Here is a 16,613-nt window from a genome sequence, read left to right as displayed (position 1 = left end):
TTCAAATATGGCATTCCCTCATAAAAAAATTAATTTCTCAAAGATTTTATTTCCAGTCTTATATCTGATGTCGTCAGACTGGATTTAGAGACAATTTGAGTATCACATAAGGGTCCGATTACACAGATACTCTTTGTATCATGTGCTCTTTGTAAAAATATCACTTACTGGCAGCTTCAACACAAATGTAAACATAAAATGAACAAGTTTGAGTTATATAGTATGAAGGCTACAAATAAAGACTAAAAAAAGTATGAATACCTTTGTGCATTAAGAAAAAATACAAAATAAATGTACCACAGAAAGAGAAATTGAATGGTTATGTATTTTAGATGCATGCATTCATTGTCAGTTATCTATACCATAATGAACAAAATTAATACAATTAAGTTGAAGAGAATTTTATTTTGTTTAATGATGTACCTTTTCTTGAGGATCTGAGAGTAGGTTTTCACCAGGTAATCTGAGATGTTATAACTTGTCAGATTTTGGAGGACGTCTCCAGTCAGCCTCTTGATCTGAAATCCATTGAAGATGTGGACACATGCTGCAATTTATTTCACCAAATGATACCATAAACAACCAAACTTTTTAAAGAAAATGTTACAGAAGATATCAGCTGTGTTTTGGCTTTACAATTATTTCAAATTAGCATCACATATACGGTTTAAATTTAAGTTAATCATTCAGCTGCTTTCTGGAAGTAAGCCAGTCTTCACCTGTGGAGGCGGCATTCCACCAGCACCCTGTGGGCAGTCGGGCAGCATCCGGCGGACGTCCTCAGTGCTACACTGACAGTCAGGTGAGGGTCTGTCTCTGCTCCAGTTGCCTCTGCTGAACATTTGCCAGGTGGAGTAGTTGACTTGTGGCCGCATGAACAAGCCTCCTCTCTCAGCTTTACACTGAGGATTCCTGCAGGAAGAACAGGGAGTGGAACCTTTACTCGATGGTAAAGGATTGTGGTTTAAGAAGTAAGATGTTGCACAGTTAAGACCATTGATTTTATGGTGTAACCCTGAATATGAAGCCAATTGGAAAAATATTAAATTATCAATATCAAGTAGACCTGTACAATCTTTGTTGGGCTGTCCTTTTGCCATTAGGGCCTTACCTGATTTCCAGAACCAATGGGTTTGTTTCTCATTGAATGTGTGGCTAGACTTTGTGAAGAAATCTCAGATCCAAACAGAAATAAAAATACTGAGGTGGCCAGCATATGACCCAGATTTTAACCCAGCGTTCCTGGATCTAAAATATAAACAGTGGATAAGGTATGGAATTACATCATACTCTTCATTAGTAAAGGATGGGAAATTAATGGACTTCCAGACTATGTCTGAAAAGTATGGTTTAGGAAGACAAGATTTGTACAGATATATGCAAATCCAACATTATTACCAAAATGAGGTGAAGAGACAGATCATGAACGATCAATCTGGGGTTACAAAAATGTTCATGAGAGCATACAACTCAGAACCTACGCGACACATTGTTGGGAATCTGTACTCAAGTATTTCAATAATGAAGAATCATTCAACAGATTATATAAAACAAAAATGGGAAAGAGAGTTAGGTATTGTAATCTCCCCAGAGGAGTGGTCTGCCATAATACACACTCAAATGTCGACCACAAATTCACAGAGTTAGAGAAACTTTTGCTGGAAGAATTTGGTGAGGTTTTTTATAACCCCAAAAATAAAATCAAAACAAACTGGTCATCAGACCCAATGTTGGAGACAATGTGGACAATTATTGGCAGACCACACCCACATTTTCTGGTCCTGCCCCGCCTTGCAGCCTTTCTGGGCTCAGGTACAGGCCGCAACGAAGACGATTTGGGGTTTTGGCATTGACTTCACGTGTCTTTCATTTTATCTGGGGAATATACCGAAGGATCTACATAACAGGGACAGATACCTATTGAAGATCCTCATGGCAGCAAGTAAAAAAGCAATTACCAGATGCTGGCTCCTAAGAGAACCCCCCACCCTGAACCTCTGGAAAAATATGATAAAAGAAATACACAGCATGGAACGCATAACTTTCATGTTGAGACTACAGAAAGAAAAGGGGAAATACTATTTGGCTAAATGGCTTATATACTTAGCCGATTTAGAGTGTGACGGATGAAATGGTTGTAGATATAGCTGTGAACAAAAGTGTACCATTCTGTGGCAAGCACTTAAGTGCTTCATACTATGTGAATGAATGAATGTATATGACCTCATGTTTGTGTTTGTGTTTGTGTTTATGGAAAAGAAAAAATAAAGTATTAAAAAAAAAAAAAAAAAAGAAGTAAGATGTTGCCTTCTTTGTAATGTTTCTGAATGCATGTTTTAATCACCAAACTTCCTGTTTGATCTCCTATTTGCAGTAAATGGATGTGAAATTGTACAAATATTGAATGTTTTTCAGCAATTTTTTGCAGGATGTTTACGATCCTGATACCTCAGAAGCACGAGTCCCCCTACCTTTATTACTTTTTCTTTCAGATCCTGTTTCTTTTGATGCTGCTGAGACAAATTATCGTTTCTGCTGTATTAAACTTACGCGCTGTTGTCTTCTTCCTCTTTCTCCATGCACTTGGTACCAAAACCTGGCCTGTCCAGCAGAGCTTCGAGCAGGTTTTCCATGGCAGGGTTCCCAGGCGCATCATTGCTGTAAATATCAAACCACAGTTGAGGAAGCAAGTCAAAATAACAAGACCTTCAGCAAAGAGACCTACCTGTTTTTTCACAGTATTAAGCTGTTACCTATGAAAAAGTGAAAGAGTAGACCAAACTATGTCACAGCTGAAGAAACTGATAAAATATCTTCTCCACACAAGCCTACCTAAAGAAGGTGTACTGCTCTCCATACATCCACGGTTGCAGCTGCAGGGCAGGATACTTCCCAAATGGAGGCACGATGAGGCTGAAGAGCAGAGCGACTAGCACGAACACAGCAGGCAGGACAATCTGAAGCACAAATCGTAACATTAAGACCAACTACTGTGATGACAATGACTGACAGCACATAGAAACACCCTAAAATAATCGATAATTGTTTTAGGCATCAAAACAGCGATCGACGGGATTGCCTTTTGAATCTATCTGCCGTTTGTCTGCACCTGAGCGAAGAAGCCCCTACGGCTCCGTCGCGCATATAGCCAGCGTTTGATGAAGAGAGCCCTCAGCTGCTGCCAGGTCAGCCACCAGTCGGTCATGGGGACCCCACCTCGGCCCTCACCACTCAGCAGGTCTGTCTCCTGAGGTTCTGAAAACAGTAAGAAACTGAACACTCAGAACTGACGGAGACTCCTTTCAGATAAGAGTAGAAACATGTCATGACAACTGACTCAAGTGTTGTGTTTCCATTTCATAATGTTTAATCTAAAGGCAGTCATGTACCTCACGGTCCCCCTACTACTACTGAATCTGGTTTAAAAGGCCTCAAAGCCTTCAATAATTTACCAACTTTTAGTGGTGAGCTTGTGTCTTATTATGGGTGTAACTGAAACTGAAAGCGATACTGAAAACAAGCTATTCAGTATGAACACTTTGATGCATGTGTTAGCTTTCAGAAACTTTTTAATCAGTTAAATTGCCTATATTTGTCAACTCTAACAGGTAGAAAGTGAAAATAAAAGCTTCCTTTTTCAAACAGTTGCTTTTCAGACATTGATGTGATATACCTTGCTTACGAAGCCTTTTCCTCCCTGGCAGCATTATGGAAACAAACAGCAACAGTTGGAGACAAAACAGCAGACAGACCATACATGGAAACACAGTGTGGTATGAACATAAAACTACGTGTATGTGAGTGTGTGCGTGCATACCTGTTTCTGGTTCTTCTTGTCTCTCCACCCTCTGCCCAGCTGATGGCTGCTGCCTGTTCGGAGATTCGGCCTGCCACTCTGGTTCAGCATCTACGCCGGTTTCCTCTGCCACTCGCAAAAAGATCTGAAAAAAGGCATTTGTTTCAACTTGTCCATATTTAGGCCACCAGTATTCTTTTTGACAGTTTTTAAAACACCCTGATAGTGAAGCTTCAGGCAGCAGGTGGCAGTAAAAAGGCAGCCAGGTCAGGAAGGCAGAGAGTGGGCAGCTTATTCACACTGAGTAAACATATCAGGCTCCATTAAATCCACTATCGGAGCTAATCTGATGCTAACATTAAACCCATTAAGATCCTGGCTGCGCCACAAATATCTAGTCCTCCTGAGAAGACATGGTTGAGCTCCTTGTAGATCACACTGATGAGACGACTAATGCCCCACTATGGGTGATTCTGTCACGCACACATACACACATAGAAGCAGGTAAGGTTAAGGTCAAAATGTTTCAGGGCCACACAGGCAGATCGATCTGTTGTGAACCGTGATGTTTCAGTAGGACACAATATTTTTATTCTGAAACCAGCAGCTGATTTCAGGTGAACATTTGGTTTCACAGCTAAGCAACTGGCCACTATATCTAGTCTGAGCCCAACTTGTGTGCCAACATATGTTCTTAGAACCTGTTAATTAATGCTGTGTGTTTTATTAAATTTTTTTACTTTTACTCTTCTGGACTATGTTTGTTTTTTTGGAAACAACAACTGTCTGTTTGACTTTGTTTGTTTTTTTAAAACAGTCATCTTTTATGTCTGGACTACAGCGACAGTGGTGGCTGGAGACATTATGTTTTTGGGTTGCTTCCCACCTGTCTATACATCAGTCCGTCCAACTTTTGTGAATGCGTCATATCAAGAAGGCCTTCAGGGAATTTCATCAGATTTGTTTCAAATGTTCATTATGACTGAAAGGTCAAAGAGCAATTTCACTGTCACCTCACAAAATGCATTTTTGGTCATAACTCAAAAAGTCATACGATAATACGGATACAATTTGACATATAAACTTCTCAAAGGACAAAATTATGAACATTTGTTATTCAAAATACCAGAGGTTAAATGCACTCTGTCACCATAATGTTCGGGTCATTATTCAACACCTCAGCTTAGCAACAGCAACTTGACTGCTGCACAGAAGTCTTCAACTGCAATGCTGTAATTCTAGTTTCCCATTAAATGCATGAAGGAAGTATTCACTACATCAACATAAGCAATCAATTTTACCCTCCCCGACCTTTTCGCTCGTAACAAGTTAATTTGCAAATTTTAATTTGCTAACTCTTTCCACTAACATCAATTGAGCCATAAACCAAGAAACTTGATCCAGGAGCACTGGATCACAAATAATGTACTTCCTACACTGAATTTATTTTTGATCATTCACTGATGACACTTCCTTCCTGCCATGAGAGACAATGTTATCGAATGTAACATTGCATCTTTATTTTTAAAATCTAATTTGTTACTCTATTTATTCATTTTAACAATCCCTTTCATCTGACTGACATGTCTTTCTCGTTTGTATAAGTGAATTTGTTATGTTTAATCCAACACACTTTTCACAGTTAAAAGTTGAAAGCATATTGTCTTAAACCTTTATAGGTTGAGGTTTTTGAGTGCAGCTGTCTGCATACTGTTGCTGCTGACCTGTATACATAGTGAGGGCGGAAGAACCTCTGACACTATTTTATGCCAGAATCAGTCATGTGTAAGTACCTATGACTGAGTTTCATACTAATTTCTTACAGTAATTTTTACAATTTTTCTTTTTGTACATTTGGTTTTTTAATGAAACAGTGAGTAAAACTGCGCTCTGGCTCCCATTCTAAGGGCTTGAGGATGACTCATTCATCTATTGATCGAAAGCAATGCGAATGTTTCACCTCCTCCAGTGTGCTGTCTGACAGGCCGTAGCTGCTAATGCCCAGCTCGGGCAGCCTCTGATCCAGGTCAGTCAGGAAGACGGCCAAGCTGCTGTCCTTTGCAGCAGCCTGCGGCAGGTTGAGCACAGCCTCACGCCCTGACTCCTCCACCAGCCTCGCACCTGGGATGTGGTGCTGTGTCAGGGAAAGCAATGCCGCCAGGTCTGCAATGAATATGGGGATAAGGAGAGACATTATGGATACGGTAAGAGCTTTACACTTGGTGTACCTCAGTCCTTTCTTATTTAATCTTAGATACCTAACTATTGGTTGTACTTATATGTACGTATATGAACACAACTGCACTTAACTAAAACTTCAATTTACTGCGCAAGTCACACTGCAGTTAAACACTCACATGAGCTGGTGTCTTCACTTCCCAGCCCAGTGTCTTCACTCATGGATGATTCACTGTCCTGAAATACAAAAATTAGACGATTCAAAAAGGTCACTATATATAATAAATAAATATGATGACAAGACATAAATGACAACAAATGATGCCGAATTGTCAGCACCCAATTGCATCCAAACAAGCATGTAAAACTAACTTTTCCTGGATAATTAAAGTGCAAGAAAAACAACTCTGACCTTGAGAGGAGGCATCTTGTTGATGCTGGTGCTGGTACTGGTGCAGATACTGGTGCTGCTGGGAGTGCTGGTGTCCAGTCCCTCCCTCTTCACCACAGTGAGGTAGTAGCCAGATCCAAGGCGGGATTTTAGGAAGAGTGGTGAGCCACAGCAACACAGCTTTCCCTGGGAGATGATGGCAATCCGGTCGCCGAGCAGCTCCGCCTCATCCATGTAGTGGGTAGACAGGATGATTGTCCGGTCTGATGGAGAATGACAGCACAGGCGCATTTTGACTTATCTGACAATATGTCTGATGTACATCTTGCATTTTTTCTTGTAATTTTGAAATTTCTTCAGGTTTAGGTAGGGTTCTTTCTTACAGTACCAGACTCTAAATTACAGCTTTTTGATCAGCAAACTTAGCACATATTTAAGGATTTTCCACAGCCCATCGTTGTGTAATGTTATGAAGATTTAAATTCAAGAGAAGAAAAATAAAGCTACATAGCTGTTGCTCAAAAACAGCACTTCAGGCTGACATGCCTTTCATTCACAGCTGTATTGGCTTTTTGGATTTGTCTGCCTTTAATATGTTGTTTCCTTTCATTCCCCCATTAAGAAATAAGTGTGATCCACTGCTCCATAGCACCACTTGTCCTGTACCTTTGCGGTATTTGAGCAGCAGATCCCAGATCCCTCTGCGGGAGTAAGGATCAACTCCGGCTGTAGGTTCATCCAGAACAACCACCTTCGAGCCTCCAACAAACGCTATCGCCACAGATAGCTTCCTCTGCATGCCACCTGAAAGAGGTGACAAAGGTGGATACAAAGAAATCTTAATTTTTAAAAGGACAAAGTTTACAGATTACTCCACAAAAATATATAGGGAATCCACAAACTGATGAAAGTGAGGGTCAGGTCATGGTTTTTTACAAAAGTTTGAGTTACCAGAGAGGTTTTTAGTTTGTTCATGTCTTTTGTGCAGCAGGCCAACGTCGTCCAGGAGAGTGTCCAGCTCAGCTTTCACTTCTGCTTCAGACAAACCCTTCAGACACCCATAAAACCATACATGCTCCTCCACTGTTAGTCTGAGAGACAGAGATAGACACAGAGGGAAAATATGAAAGTCTGTTTAAAACCAATCTACTCCTCAAACAACATCTGGGTAATTTCTGGAGATAGGCAGACCATGGACACCCATCATTTATTTCTGAGTCATGTTAAGTTGTAAACCACTAATAATTAAAAACACAAAAAGAAGACTCTTGGAAGAAGCTTCTGGTATGAAACTTACAAGTGGAGTTTCTGTAAAACAATATACAATGACAGCTTGATACCACTGTCTTATGTCAGAGAGACGAGCCTTACATGTCAAACAAGACGTTGTGTTGTGGACAAACTCCTAGCGTTCTGCGGATGATGTCCATGTCATGGCGGATGTCCATTCCTTTGATGTACACAGTGCCCGAGGTGGGTGGGAACAGGCCAGTAAGGACAGATCTGACGAAGATCAGACACATTATGATAACTATTTTATTTAAGCAAACTGTCCACTTTAAAATTGATCCTGATCCTATATCGTTTACTGACTTTTTATATGACCACATGTGTGCTGATGCTGGCTGATAAACTACATCATCCCCCTGTTATTATCATTTGCGAGCTCAGAACAACACTATATTAACTCAAACATTTTAAAATTGCTGGTTCTTTGACTGCAGTCTCTGCTCCTTACATGGTGGTGGTTTTGCCGGCTCCGTTGTGGCCGAGAAAAGAAGTGATCTGGCCCTCGTAGAACTTCATGTTGAGGTGATTGACGGCCAGTTTCGCTCCCTTCTTGTAGATTTTCACCAAGTTTCTGATGCTCACACCCAGCGTCAGATTAGTGGGTTCAGGTTCAATGTGATCTGATGACAAAGGTCCATTTTATCCATTTAGAAGGGACAATATGTTGTTAAAGCTATGTAAATGTTTAAATGGCTTATCAACTGATAATAATTCTGCTCTCAGAGTGATTCATAATCGATAAGAGTGGAATATGTGAGCAGGAATGAGCAGGCTGACAGTCACAATTTATTTTTACATGCTGAGAAGATAATTCAAATAACTTCACTACAGGACACTACTCCAGAATGAAAGGGATTATGGGTAGCATGAGTCGGACACAGCTCCAAAGTCAAGAGAACAAAGTGAAGTCTGGACTGATGTTGAAACTTAGCTCCAGTCTCCATGTGTTCTTAGAACTTGTAGTTAATGGGTTTATTGTCTCAGCTTATTAACTTGATCAGTACTTAATTGGCTTTAACTTACAAAATTACCTATATGATCTTTTAACTGGTATTAGGACTGGAGAAAAGACTGCAGTTGGCTGCCAAACACTGTAACTGGGCAGAGTGGCAGACTACTAAAGGATGGTTCAGACCAAAAATTGCTGTGAGAAAAAAAAAGAAGAGAAGGTCAAGAGTCTACCTTCATCCTCTTCTGTTGGTGCAGGAGGGATCGGCATGCCTGCCTCCAAAGGGACTCCACCCCAGTAGTTGACCTGGAAGATGAAGTACCAAGGCCTTGGGATCCCATATTCACCTTTTGTGAAAGCAAACACACAAATGCAGAAATTCAGTAATGATGAAACTTTATATGTCCAAATCAAGCACAGAAAGTTTTTGTGTTTTTGATTCAGGAACCAGTTTTACCAGAGTTTGTTTTGCCACACTACATTCCTCTGCAAAGCTCATATCGGCTGTCACTAAAAATGGTGAGTACAATGCAGAGTTCCCAAAGTTTCTTAAACATCATATAAAGTACTTTTCAAGTACTTTTCCTAACTTAATTCCCTCAAATTCAAGAACACAACATGTCATAGTTTGAGAAATGCATCAAGCATAATTACTGTTGCAACAGTGACATTTTTATGATGAGAACGAGGAGGCTTTACAGAAAAACAGACAATAGAAAGAGAGACAAGCATGAATGTGTTCACTCGATTTCAGCATTATTGGGTCTATATAGTGTGCATCCCTGGTGTTACACACGTCAATTATGCTGTGTTTGAAAGCTATGGGAGACACTTATGCAGACAGGGGAACATAGCTTATTTATGGACGTTAATTAATTTTGCACAAAATGTATGATTTGAACACTCTCAGTGACCCATGTCTATTTTCAAAAACAGATCAAAATATTCCTTTAAAAGGGAAAACTTCTCAGAACATTTTATAAAAAGCAAAGGCAGCATACCAGAAACACAACAAACTTTACTTGGGAAAGCGAGTCTACGACTGAGTTTCTAATCCTGTCCCTGAAATCTAAAACTCAAGTCCGACACAATTTCCAAGGTGATCTCAAAACAGAAGTCTGTGATTTGCTCTATGGCAGTGTTACAACATTGTGATCATCTTGCATTCAAAGCAGCTATCAAACCTAACCCTCTCTCAACAAAACAGAACTACAAATTATACTGTCAATATTTACAACAAGGTTAGAGTTCCAATCATCATACCAGGAAATACTGCTTCGATGTACCAGGCCAACGTGGCGTAGATGAAGGCGTCGACATAAAGCATGACTATAGAGGTAGTGAAGCTGTAGGAGTCTCCTTCCACAGGGCTGGAGCGCAGGTTGTACCACTGGATGCCCACACCTTGCTCTTCATACTGAGAGAAATACTCACAGCCGAAGCCGAAGGCCACAGGGGACAGGAAACTCTGTGGACAGTGAAGCAAACAATTTTTACTGCTGAAACAGAAACACATACATTTAACAAAACTATTCTTGCAAGTGATGTTTTGTTCAATTGATTATAGGGAATTAGGGATTGTGAGCTTTTCTTACTCACCGCAAGGACTCGGTAGGTGGTGTTGAGGCGGTCTCTCCAGGCCACACATAGTACATAAGGCAGGTAGAGGCTAAAGTAGATAAGTCCTCCACATGCAGCAGCCAGGTTGGCTTTAGAGAAGAAGGTGCTGATGAGGAAACACTGCATGATGGTGGCCGTGGCAAACGCAGTCAGGAAGAAAAACACAACAGACGGGTCGCTGTATGGAAGGATGTCGCCCCACTGGAAATCAGACAAAGAGAAAGTTAAACGGTGACTGCAGGAGACAAAAGTTATAGTAAGTAAAGCTCGCAAGACGCTATAAAACACCAAACCATTATTCATTTTAAATATTCCACATCTGTCCTCTCAGGACTTTAGAAATCTGACTACAGACTATTAATTATTCTAATTCACAGCTTGATTTGTGTATTTTTTTAAATATATTTTAAGCAGAGTTGGAGGTCAACTTGCCTTGAGCAGAGCTATAAGGAGTCCAGCAGAGACCAGGAAAGGAACCAGGCTGCTGATGAACCAGCTGAGCCACAGTGTCCCTGTTCCAAGACCCATAATCCTCATGGTTTCCTTCAGCCGTGCCTCCTTCTCATACACCACACCTTTGATGATCATGGCCACAGAGTAGATCCAAGCCAGCGTCATGAAGAGTGGCAGTGATCTGTTCAGCACTCGAAGGAAACTGTTATAAAGGTAAACAGAATTAAAATTCATGTTCAAATGCAGTTTATACAAACAGTTATTTACAACGACATATGACTCACACATCATCCACATAGCAGGGGTAGGGCATCTGCTGGATGTAGATGCCGGTTGTCTGCTGAACTCCGGTCAGGATGCGGCTCACAGCTCTCTCCACCAGGTCCTGCACGTACGCGAAGCCGCCCCAAATGTAGCGCATGTCATTAAATGGATCGGCTGCTGGACCAGGATCCCAAAACCTGAAGAAAAAAAAACACACAAAAAATTTTTTATTTGAGATTCACGTGCTGGATAAAGTCAATTGCAAGATGCAACTGCAATGCTCTTGGTTGCTGAAGTGAAAATGTAAAGCTTGTTTTTTGGCTTAATATTATATTTCCTATGAGAGTAGTAGGTTTTCTTCAAAACACAGAGGAGCAGGTAATGCTTTTATCCATAATAAGATCTAATAAAACTACTTTGTCGGTTTTATCATAGTTATTTAACTACATTTATCTTTATTGTTATTCTATAAGCTACTTATCTTACCATGACTCCTTTTAACACCTTATATCTATCATTCTGTTGTTTTATTCCTGTTACTTTAATCTTGGGACAAGAATTTCCTTCGTATTATAAACTATTGGCTATAAAGCTATAACTGTTATTGTTCTTTGTGTTCGGAATTCTTCAAACAGGTCTGGTTTGTTGCTAGTGGTCTTTATTTTTCAGAAATATTAAAGTATAAGAAAAAAAAATATGGCTTAAGAGTGAGGTAGCATGTTCAGAAAAAGACATAGAAAGCCGTTTCCTTGTAATCCCACTGAAAAAGTTCTAAATATGAATGTAAAAGAACAGGTTAAAAGCAAATGTTTTGGTGATTCCTCCATACCTGTCCTTGATCTTGTTGGTCCTTGTCACATCATCGATGTCCATTCGTATTTTGTAGGTGACGTGGGGCGGCAGATCAGGGGATGAGGAGTTGGGCAGCAGGAAAACCACACCTGCCCAAAACTGTCTGTCCTCCAGTAGCTCCAAAGCCCTGTCGATCATCTGACCCTCGGTGTCCAACCCTTCTAGCTTGTTCAAGGAGAAACACTGAAGGGAAACCAGCAAAAGGAAAATATATAAATGATAAATAGCAGGGAACAGTAGATTCATTTAAACTTTACTTATATGTTACACTGTTAGGTACAAAATTAAAGTGATTCTATCTTAAGGATTAAATATTTTCCTACTCAAAATGTAACCAAACGTGATTTGTTTTGTTCTGTTCTTTATTACTTTTGTCAATGGGAGGCTGTAATATCTGACAGGAAGAGAAAACAAGAAGGAAGAGAACCTCAGTGACTTCTGCGAGGGTGGTGATGGTGTGGCTGAGGTCGTTGTAGACATCCAGCCAGGTAGGTGGAGCTCCAGGCTTCCTCGGGGTGTCTGGGGAGGGTGTGGAAAGGAATCGTGCGATCCGCGATGCTGTCCAGGACGTGTTCTCCAGTCGCAGGTTGACCAGAACTGCTACCTCTGGCCGCCTCAACAAATCCTATCAAACACAAACACAAACACACTCAAACATGAACTCGAGCACAAACATGAGAGGAAATGTGTGACAAGACACTGCGCCATTCTGTAGAGAGATGATCAGACCTGCAGCATCTGAATCTCCACACTGCTTTCCATGTAATTCTTGATCTGAGGTCCGACCTCCATCCACGCTGCATTCAGCTCCTGGAGGATCTGAAGGTCCTCAAACGTCTTGTTCACCTTCAAGGGAAACACCTGGTAGTTAGTTTTGATGAATGTATTTGCCTCGTGATGTATACTGTTGACTTATAAAATGTGTAGCTGCAGAATAAACTTTCAATCTAAAAATCATTAGCATTAAAAATGTAAAATTTTGGAAAGATTATCAGCCCCCTGTTTCAGTGGAAGACGGACAACCAGCTTTTGCCCTTTAGTTACACTCTAAACTGTGTACTACCAATTGTCTGGAACCTGCGATATTCATGGTTTCAGTAAGAAATGCTTCAAATAGTTTAAATGAGGCACGCTTGGTTACAGACAATTAAACAGACACATCTTCCACTATGGTAGTTTCAAATTTAATTTTCAGGATAGGGGTTGTCGGTAGTAACTGACAATTTCCCATCAGTTAGAAATCATACTTAAGGGGAGAGTTAACTCCCAGAGGAAGGAAATGTGCATCTACTCATGGAGAGTTCCCATAAGAAGCTGCTCACAACAAAGTCTGTGGATTAAATTATGTAACAGGATCATGATTTCTGGAACGAGACATTGCTGTAGAATTTCACAAACGTAGTTTGTCACTTTAAAAGGATGGATATTAATCTTGATAACATTCCTAGTGCACAAGAAGTCAACTTCCTTCTCTCATTACGTCTTCACTTTAAACAACAAGACAGACTCTCGGAGGTTTGACTCTCTGTACCTCTTTCATGACGTGCCGTACTGCAGGAGTGTCAGGTGTGTACAGCAGTTTTCCAATGAACAGTGGTTTGATTCCTCGCCACACAATGCGAGACAGAGGGTTGGACTCCAGACCGTGGATCAAACTTTTACAGAATGGAGCTGAACAGAGGAAATGTTTAGTAAATGTTAATCAAAAACCCTTGGTTAAATGTTACAAACAGCACACACAGAACACAACTGATTTCTGGGGTCTTTTTTTTTCTTTTTATCAATCTTAAAAGGTCGCAAAATTACCACACCATTAGATTTGGGTTTTTGAGCCTTCGTATTGTCTTAACTGCAAATCTACTGTTCTTTCTGTTTTATTCTGAGTTACTTTATGTCTTATGTATATGTATACATATTTGTCACAGCCAAATCATGATTCTTCAGTTTAAGTACTTGCTGTTGCTCTTGTTTTAATATTTGCTTTGAAAAGTGTAAATGTCTATTTCCCACGCCAATAAAGCCCCTATGAATTTAATTGGATACAAAGCAAATGATTAACTTATGCTACAACACAGGAAGCTATTCATTTACTCTTAAAAATATCATAACTATCCATACTGGATTAAAGCAAACAAATTGCGCACAAACAAGGATGTCCAAAGCCTCTTACTGGTGGTGTTGTCTCTATCCAGGTCTGTGTCTTCAGTGCCATTTTTCCCTAAGAAGGACTTGATGTCATTGTCTTCATACCAGTTGAGTGATGGGATGCGCTCACCGCCAACCTCAGGGTGACCACACATGATCCTGGAAAAAGCCCGAAAGCTCTCCCTTGGCAGCGCTGTGCGATTCTCCGGAGACAGAAGACGAAGAGCTGCACTCATCTCCGCAAAGCTAGAGAGAGAAGAGAACTGAGAGAGGACAAAGAAGTCAAAGTGAATAAAAGAAAACATTTTGTGATTCCTGTGATACTATTTAAAAAAAAATTTTCTGTCAGCCATAAAATATTAAATATTGAACATTTATTAAACAAATGTCCAGACCCAGACAGACATGGAAAATCAGGTGAGTTCTTACATCATCAATGAGGACAGCCAGTTCCTGGGAAACAGAGGTGACGGCCTGACTGATGACCCTGAGGTCTCCAGCGTTTGCCATCAGACGGTCTCTCTGACAGGAAGCACAGACAAAGAGGTTTACTGTTGGCTCTTTATATGGTTCATCAGATATACGAGCAACGATGTGTCATAGCACACCGGAAGAAAACTGTAATTGAATCCACTGAATAATTGCTGTTTTCCCTGTTGATTCTTACGGTGAAGAACTTGGTGAAGTCGAGCTGAGTGAGGAAAAGGCGCTCAGCCTCCTGCAGAATGTCAGCTGGCAGGTTACACAGCTCAGTCTGAAGATCATTCATGGTGGCTTCTTCTTTCACCGTCAGATATTGTCTCAACATGCTCGCATTACACACCAAGTCCTTCAGCTGCAGCTGAGCTCCTGCTAGTGTAACCTGGATGGGAAAAAAAATTTGAATTTAAAAGCCTATTTTGCTGCCTTTTGTTCATTGTAATAGATTACAACTATTTTTGTTTTTCTTGAGTTGAACCACTTGAGTTGAGCTAGAACACATGAACAAATTTAACAAAAGCCAAATGCTGAGTCTTTTAGTGGGTCCTTGATCTATAAATCAGAATTTTGTTGTCCAAGGATTTACAGCGAATACCTCACCTGAAAATTGAGACGAGCCTTCAGCAGCTGGTCCACAGTCGTAGGCGACAGGCTGCCATTGGTCAGGAGGAATGTGGAGAACGTCTCATTGGCTCTCAGGTATTCTCCTACTGGGAGATCTACAGTAGAAAAGCAAACATTAATTACTTCCCAGTGCTAAAAATAAAACACATTGTGTTACAAATGAAAACAAATAAGTGTTTGTAACTTATTATGTTTTGGAAACTACTGTACTGTTTTGTCAGTCACATGTTGTTGTGAGTTAAGTTGTAGGTTTATGCAGCACTATTTGCCCAAGCATAATTTCCCTACAGGAACAAAAAATGATATCTTAACATACTTCCTCAACTTGTTTTCTTACATTGCTAGTAATGTGCTTGTGTTGTGTTGTATGACCACGTCTTAAATAATATTATGGTGAGCAACTTGACAAGTACATAAGCTAACCAAAAGCAATTGTGGTTGCAATGGTTAGGACTCTGGACTTTATTTCAAGACCAGTCAAGACAACAACTGAAGGGATATCACTGTGCTGAATAATAGTTGCAGTGGTACAAACGGTACTTAAATGTGGTTTCTATTGGAAGACAAGAGTCACCCAGAAAACCTGATATTTGCACAAAAAAATGTATGGTGTTAGGTTGATGGTACAACTGCTCCTCCTGAAATTCACCTCTTTTGATTACTTTTCTCATGGTTCACTTATACAGACACCTGGATCTGGCAATAAAAGTGATGAATAAATAGATCTCAGTTTGTTTTATGTGAGTGTTTCTATGGGAAGAAATTGGTAATTCAGATAGACTGCATATGGTTAGCATGTTTCACATTTAGCACAGGGTGGCTTGCTGTGTGGGACTCAACACCTGAAGGTCTTGGTCTTGATAAACTCTGTCCTTGGTCAGCCCTTAGTCTTGGTCTAGGTGGACTTGATTCATAATACTTATTTCTCCCTCTCTTATATCTAAAGACTTTCTGTTTCTCAGTCACTTAAGTCTTAAATGATTTCACAAATGCAAATGTAAAACAACTGCAACTGAGAGAGGAGACTACAGTACAGCTGATGGTTCAGTGTGTTAACTTATGACAACTCATATATAAAAATGAGTCTTTATGAGTCACTGTCTTTATTCCTGAACCTAATCTATTTATTCCATTTCTGTTAAACTCAACTCAAGTAATTTTTCCATCACAAGTATTTCTATGTCAAACCGCTGTCTATGTCTGAGCAGGTCGCTAACCCTAACGAGTCAGTTTCTTGGAATGACGTTCCCACTAGCTGTGACCAAGTAATTAGGTGTCTTCAGCACCATATTAGACATGATAACAAATATAAAATATATTTCAGTAATTCACTCTATCACAAAATGGCATCTATCTTTAGCCTACTACAGAAAATATGTTGCATCTGCTTGACCACCGAGTTTGTTTATTTTATGTTAGGTGTAATAAAAAAAATAATTATATTTTTCCTTTTAAATTCTCTCTAGGTATGTGAATAGGTAGATGTCTGTAGTGTTATCTTCAGGATTATTAAAAACCTGAGTAGGAAGACAAATTTGGTCTTTAGCTCAGCCCTGTTATTTCTGTGTCTT

General features: G+C 40.0%; 1 protein-coding gene across 2 annotated transcripts in view; it reads right to left on the bottom strand.

The window, feature by feature from the left end:
- abca7 (ATP-binding cassette, sub-family A (ABC1), member 7) overlaps positions 1-16,613 on the bottom strand; it is a 29,710-nt gene that overhangs the window by 8,131 nt on the left and 4,966 nt on the right. Inside the window, exons 6-32 of one of the 2 annotated variants that reach the window (XM_030432690.1) lie at positions 15,019-15,137; positions 14,606-14,800; positions 14,368-14,460; positions 13,964-14,201; positions 13,325-13,464; positions 12,523-12,639; positions 12,221-12,418; positions 11,771-11,976; positions 10,962-11,138; positions 10,657-10,879; positions 10,204-10,425; positions 9,868-10,072; positions 8,838-8,951; positions 8,104-8,275; positions 7,737-7,868; positions 7,317-7,456; positions 7,032-7,169; positions 6,387-6,628; positions 6,154-6,211; positions 5,757-5,959; positions 3,818-3,941; positions 3,674-3,697; positions 3,110-3,255; positions 2,833-2,957; positions 2,551-2,658; positions 720-912; positions 424-518 (exon numbers count right to left, since the gene is read on the bottom strand). In XM_030432690.1, the coding sequence (XP_030288550.1) occupies positions 424-518; positions 720-912; positions 2,551-2,658; positions 2,833-2,957; positions 3,110-3,255; positions 3,674-3,697; positions 3,818-3,941; positions 5,757-5,959; positions 6,154-6,211; positions 6,387-6,628; positions 7,032-7,169; positions 7,317-7,456; positions 7,737-7,868; positions 8,104-8,275; positions 8,838-8,951; positions 9,868-10,072; positions 10,204-10,425; positions 10,657-10,879; positions 10,962-11,138; positions 11,771-11,976; positions 12,221-12,418; positions 12,523-12,639; positions 13,325-13,464; positions 13,964-14,201; positions 14,368-14,460; positions 14,606-14,800; positions 15,019-15,137 (4,147 nt within the window). The remainder of the gene's footprint in view (positions 1-423; positions 519-719; positions 913-2,550; positions 2,659-2,832; positions 2,958-3,109; positions 3,256-3,673; positions 3,698-3,817; positions 3,942-5,756; positions 5,960-6,153; positions 6,212-6,386; positions 6,629-7,031; positions 7,170-7,316; positions 7,457-7,736; positions 7,869-8,103; positions 8,276-8,837; positions 8,952-9,867; positions 10,073-10,203; positions 10,426-10,656; positions 10,880-10,961; positions 11,139-11,770; positions 11,977-12,220; positions 12,419-12,522; positions 12,640-13,324; positions 13,465-13,963; positions 14,202-14,367; positions 14,461-14,605; positions 14,801-15,018; positions 15,138-16,613) is intronic. The other variant, XM_030432691.1, reaches the window with a different exon arrangement.

This window comes from Sparus aurata, chromosome 11 (assembly GCF_900880675.1).
Source record: "Sparus aurata chromosome 11, fSpaAur1.1, whole genome shotgun sequence".
Lineage (NCBI taxonomy): Eukaryota > Metazoa > Chordata > Actinopteri > Spariformes > Sparidae > Sparus > Sparus aurata.
The sequence above is the reverse complement of the archived record's forward strand: the minus strand, read 5'-3'. Positions and strand labels throughout refer to the sequence as shown.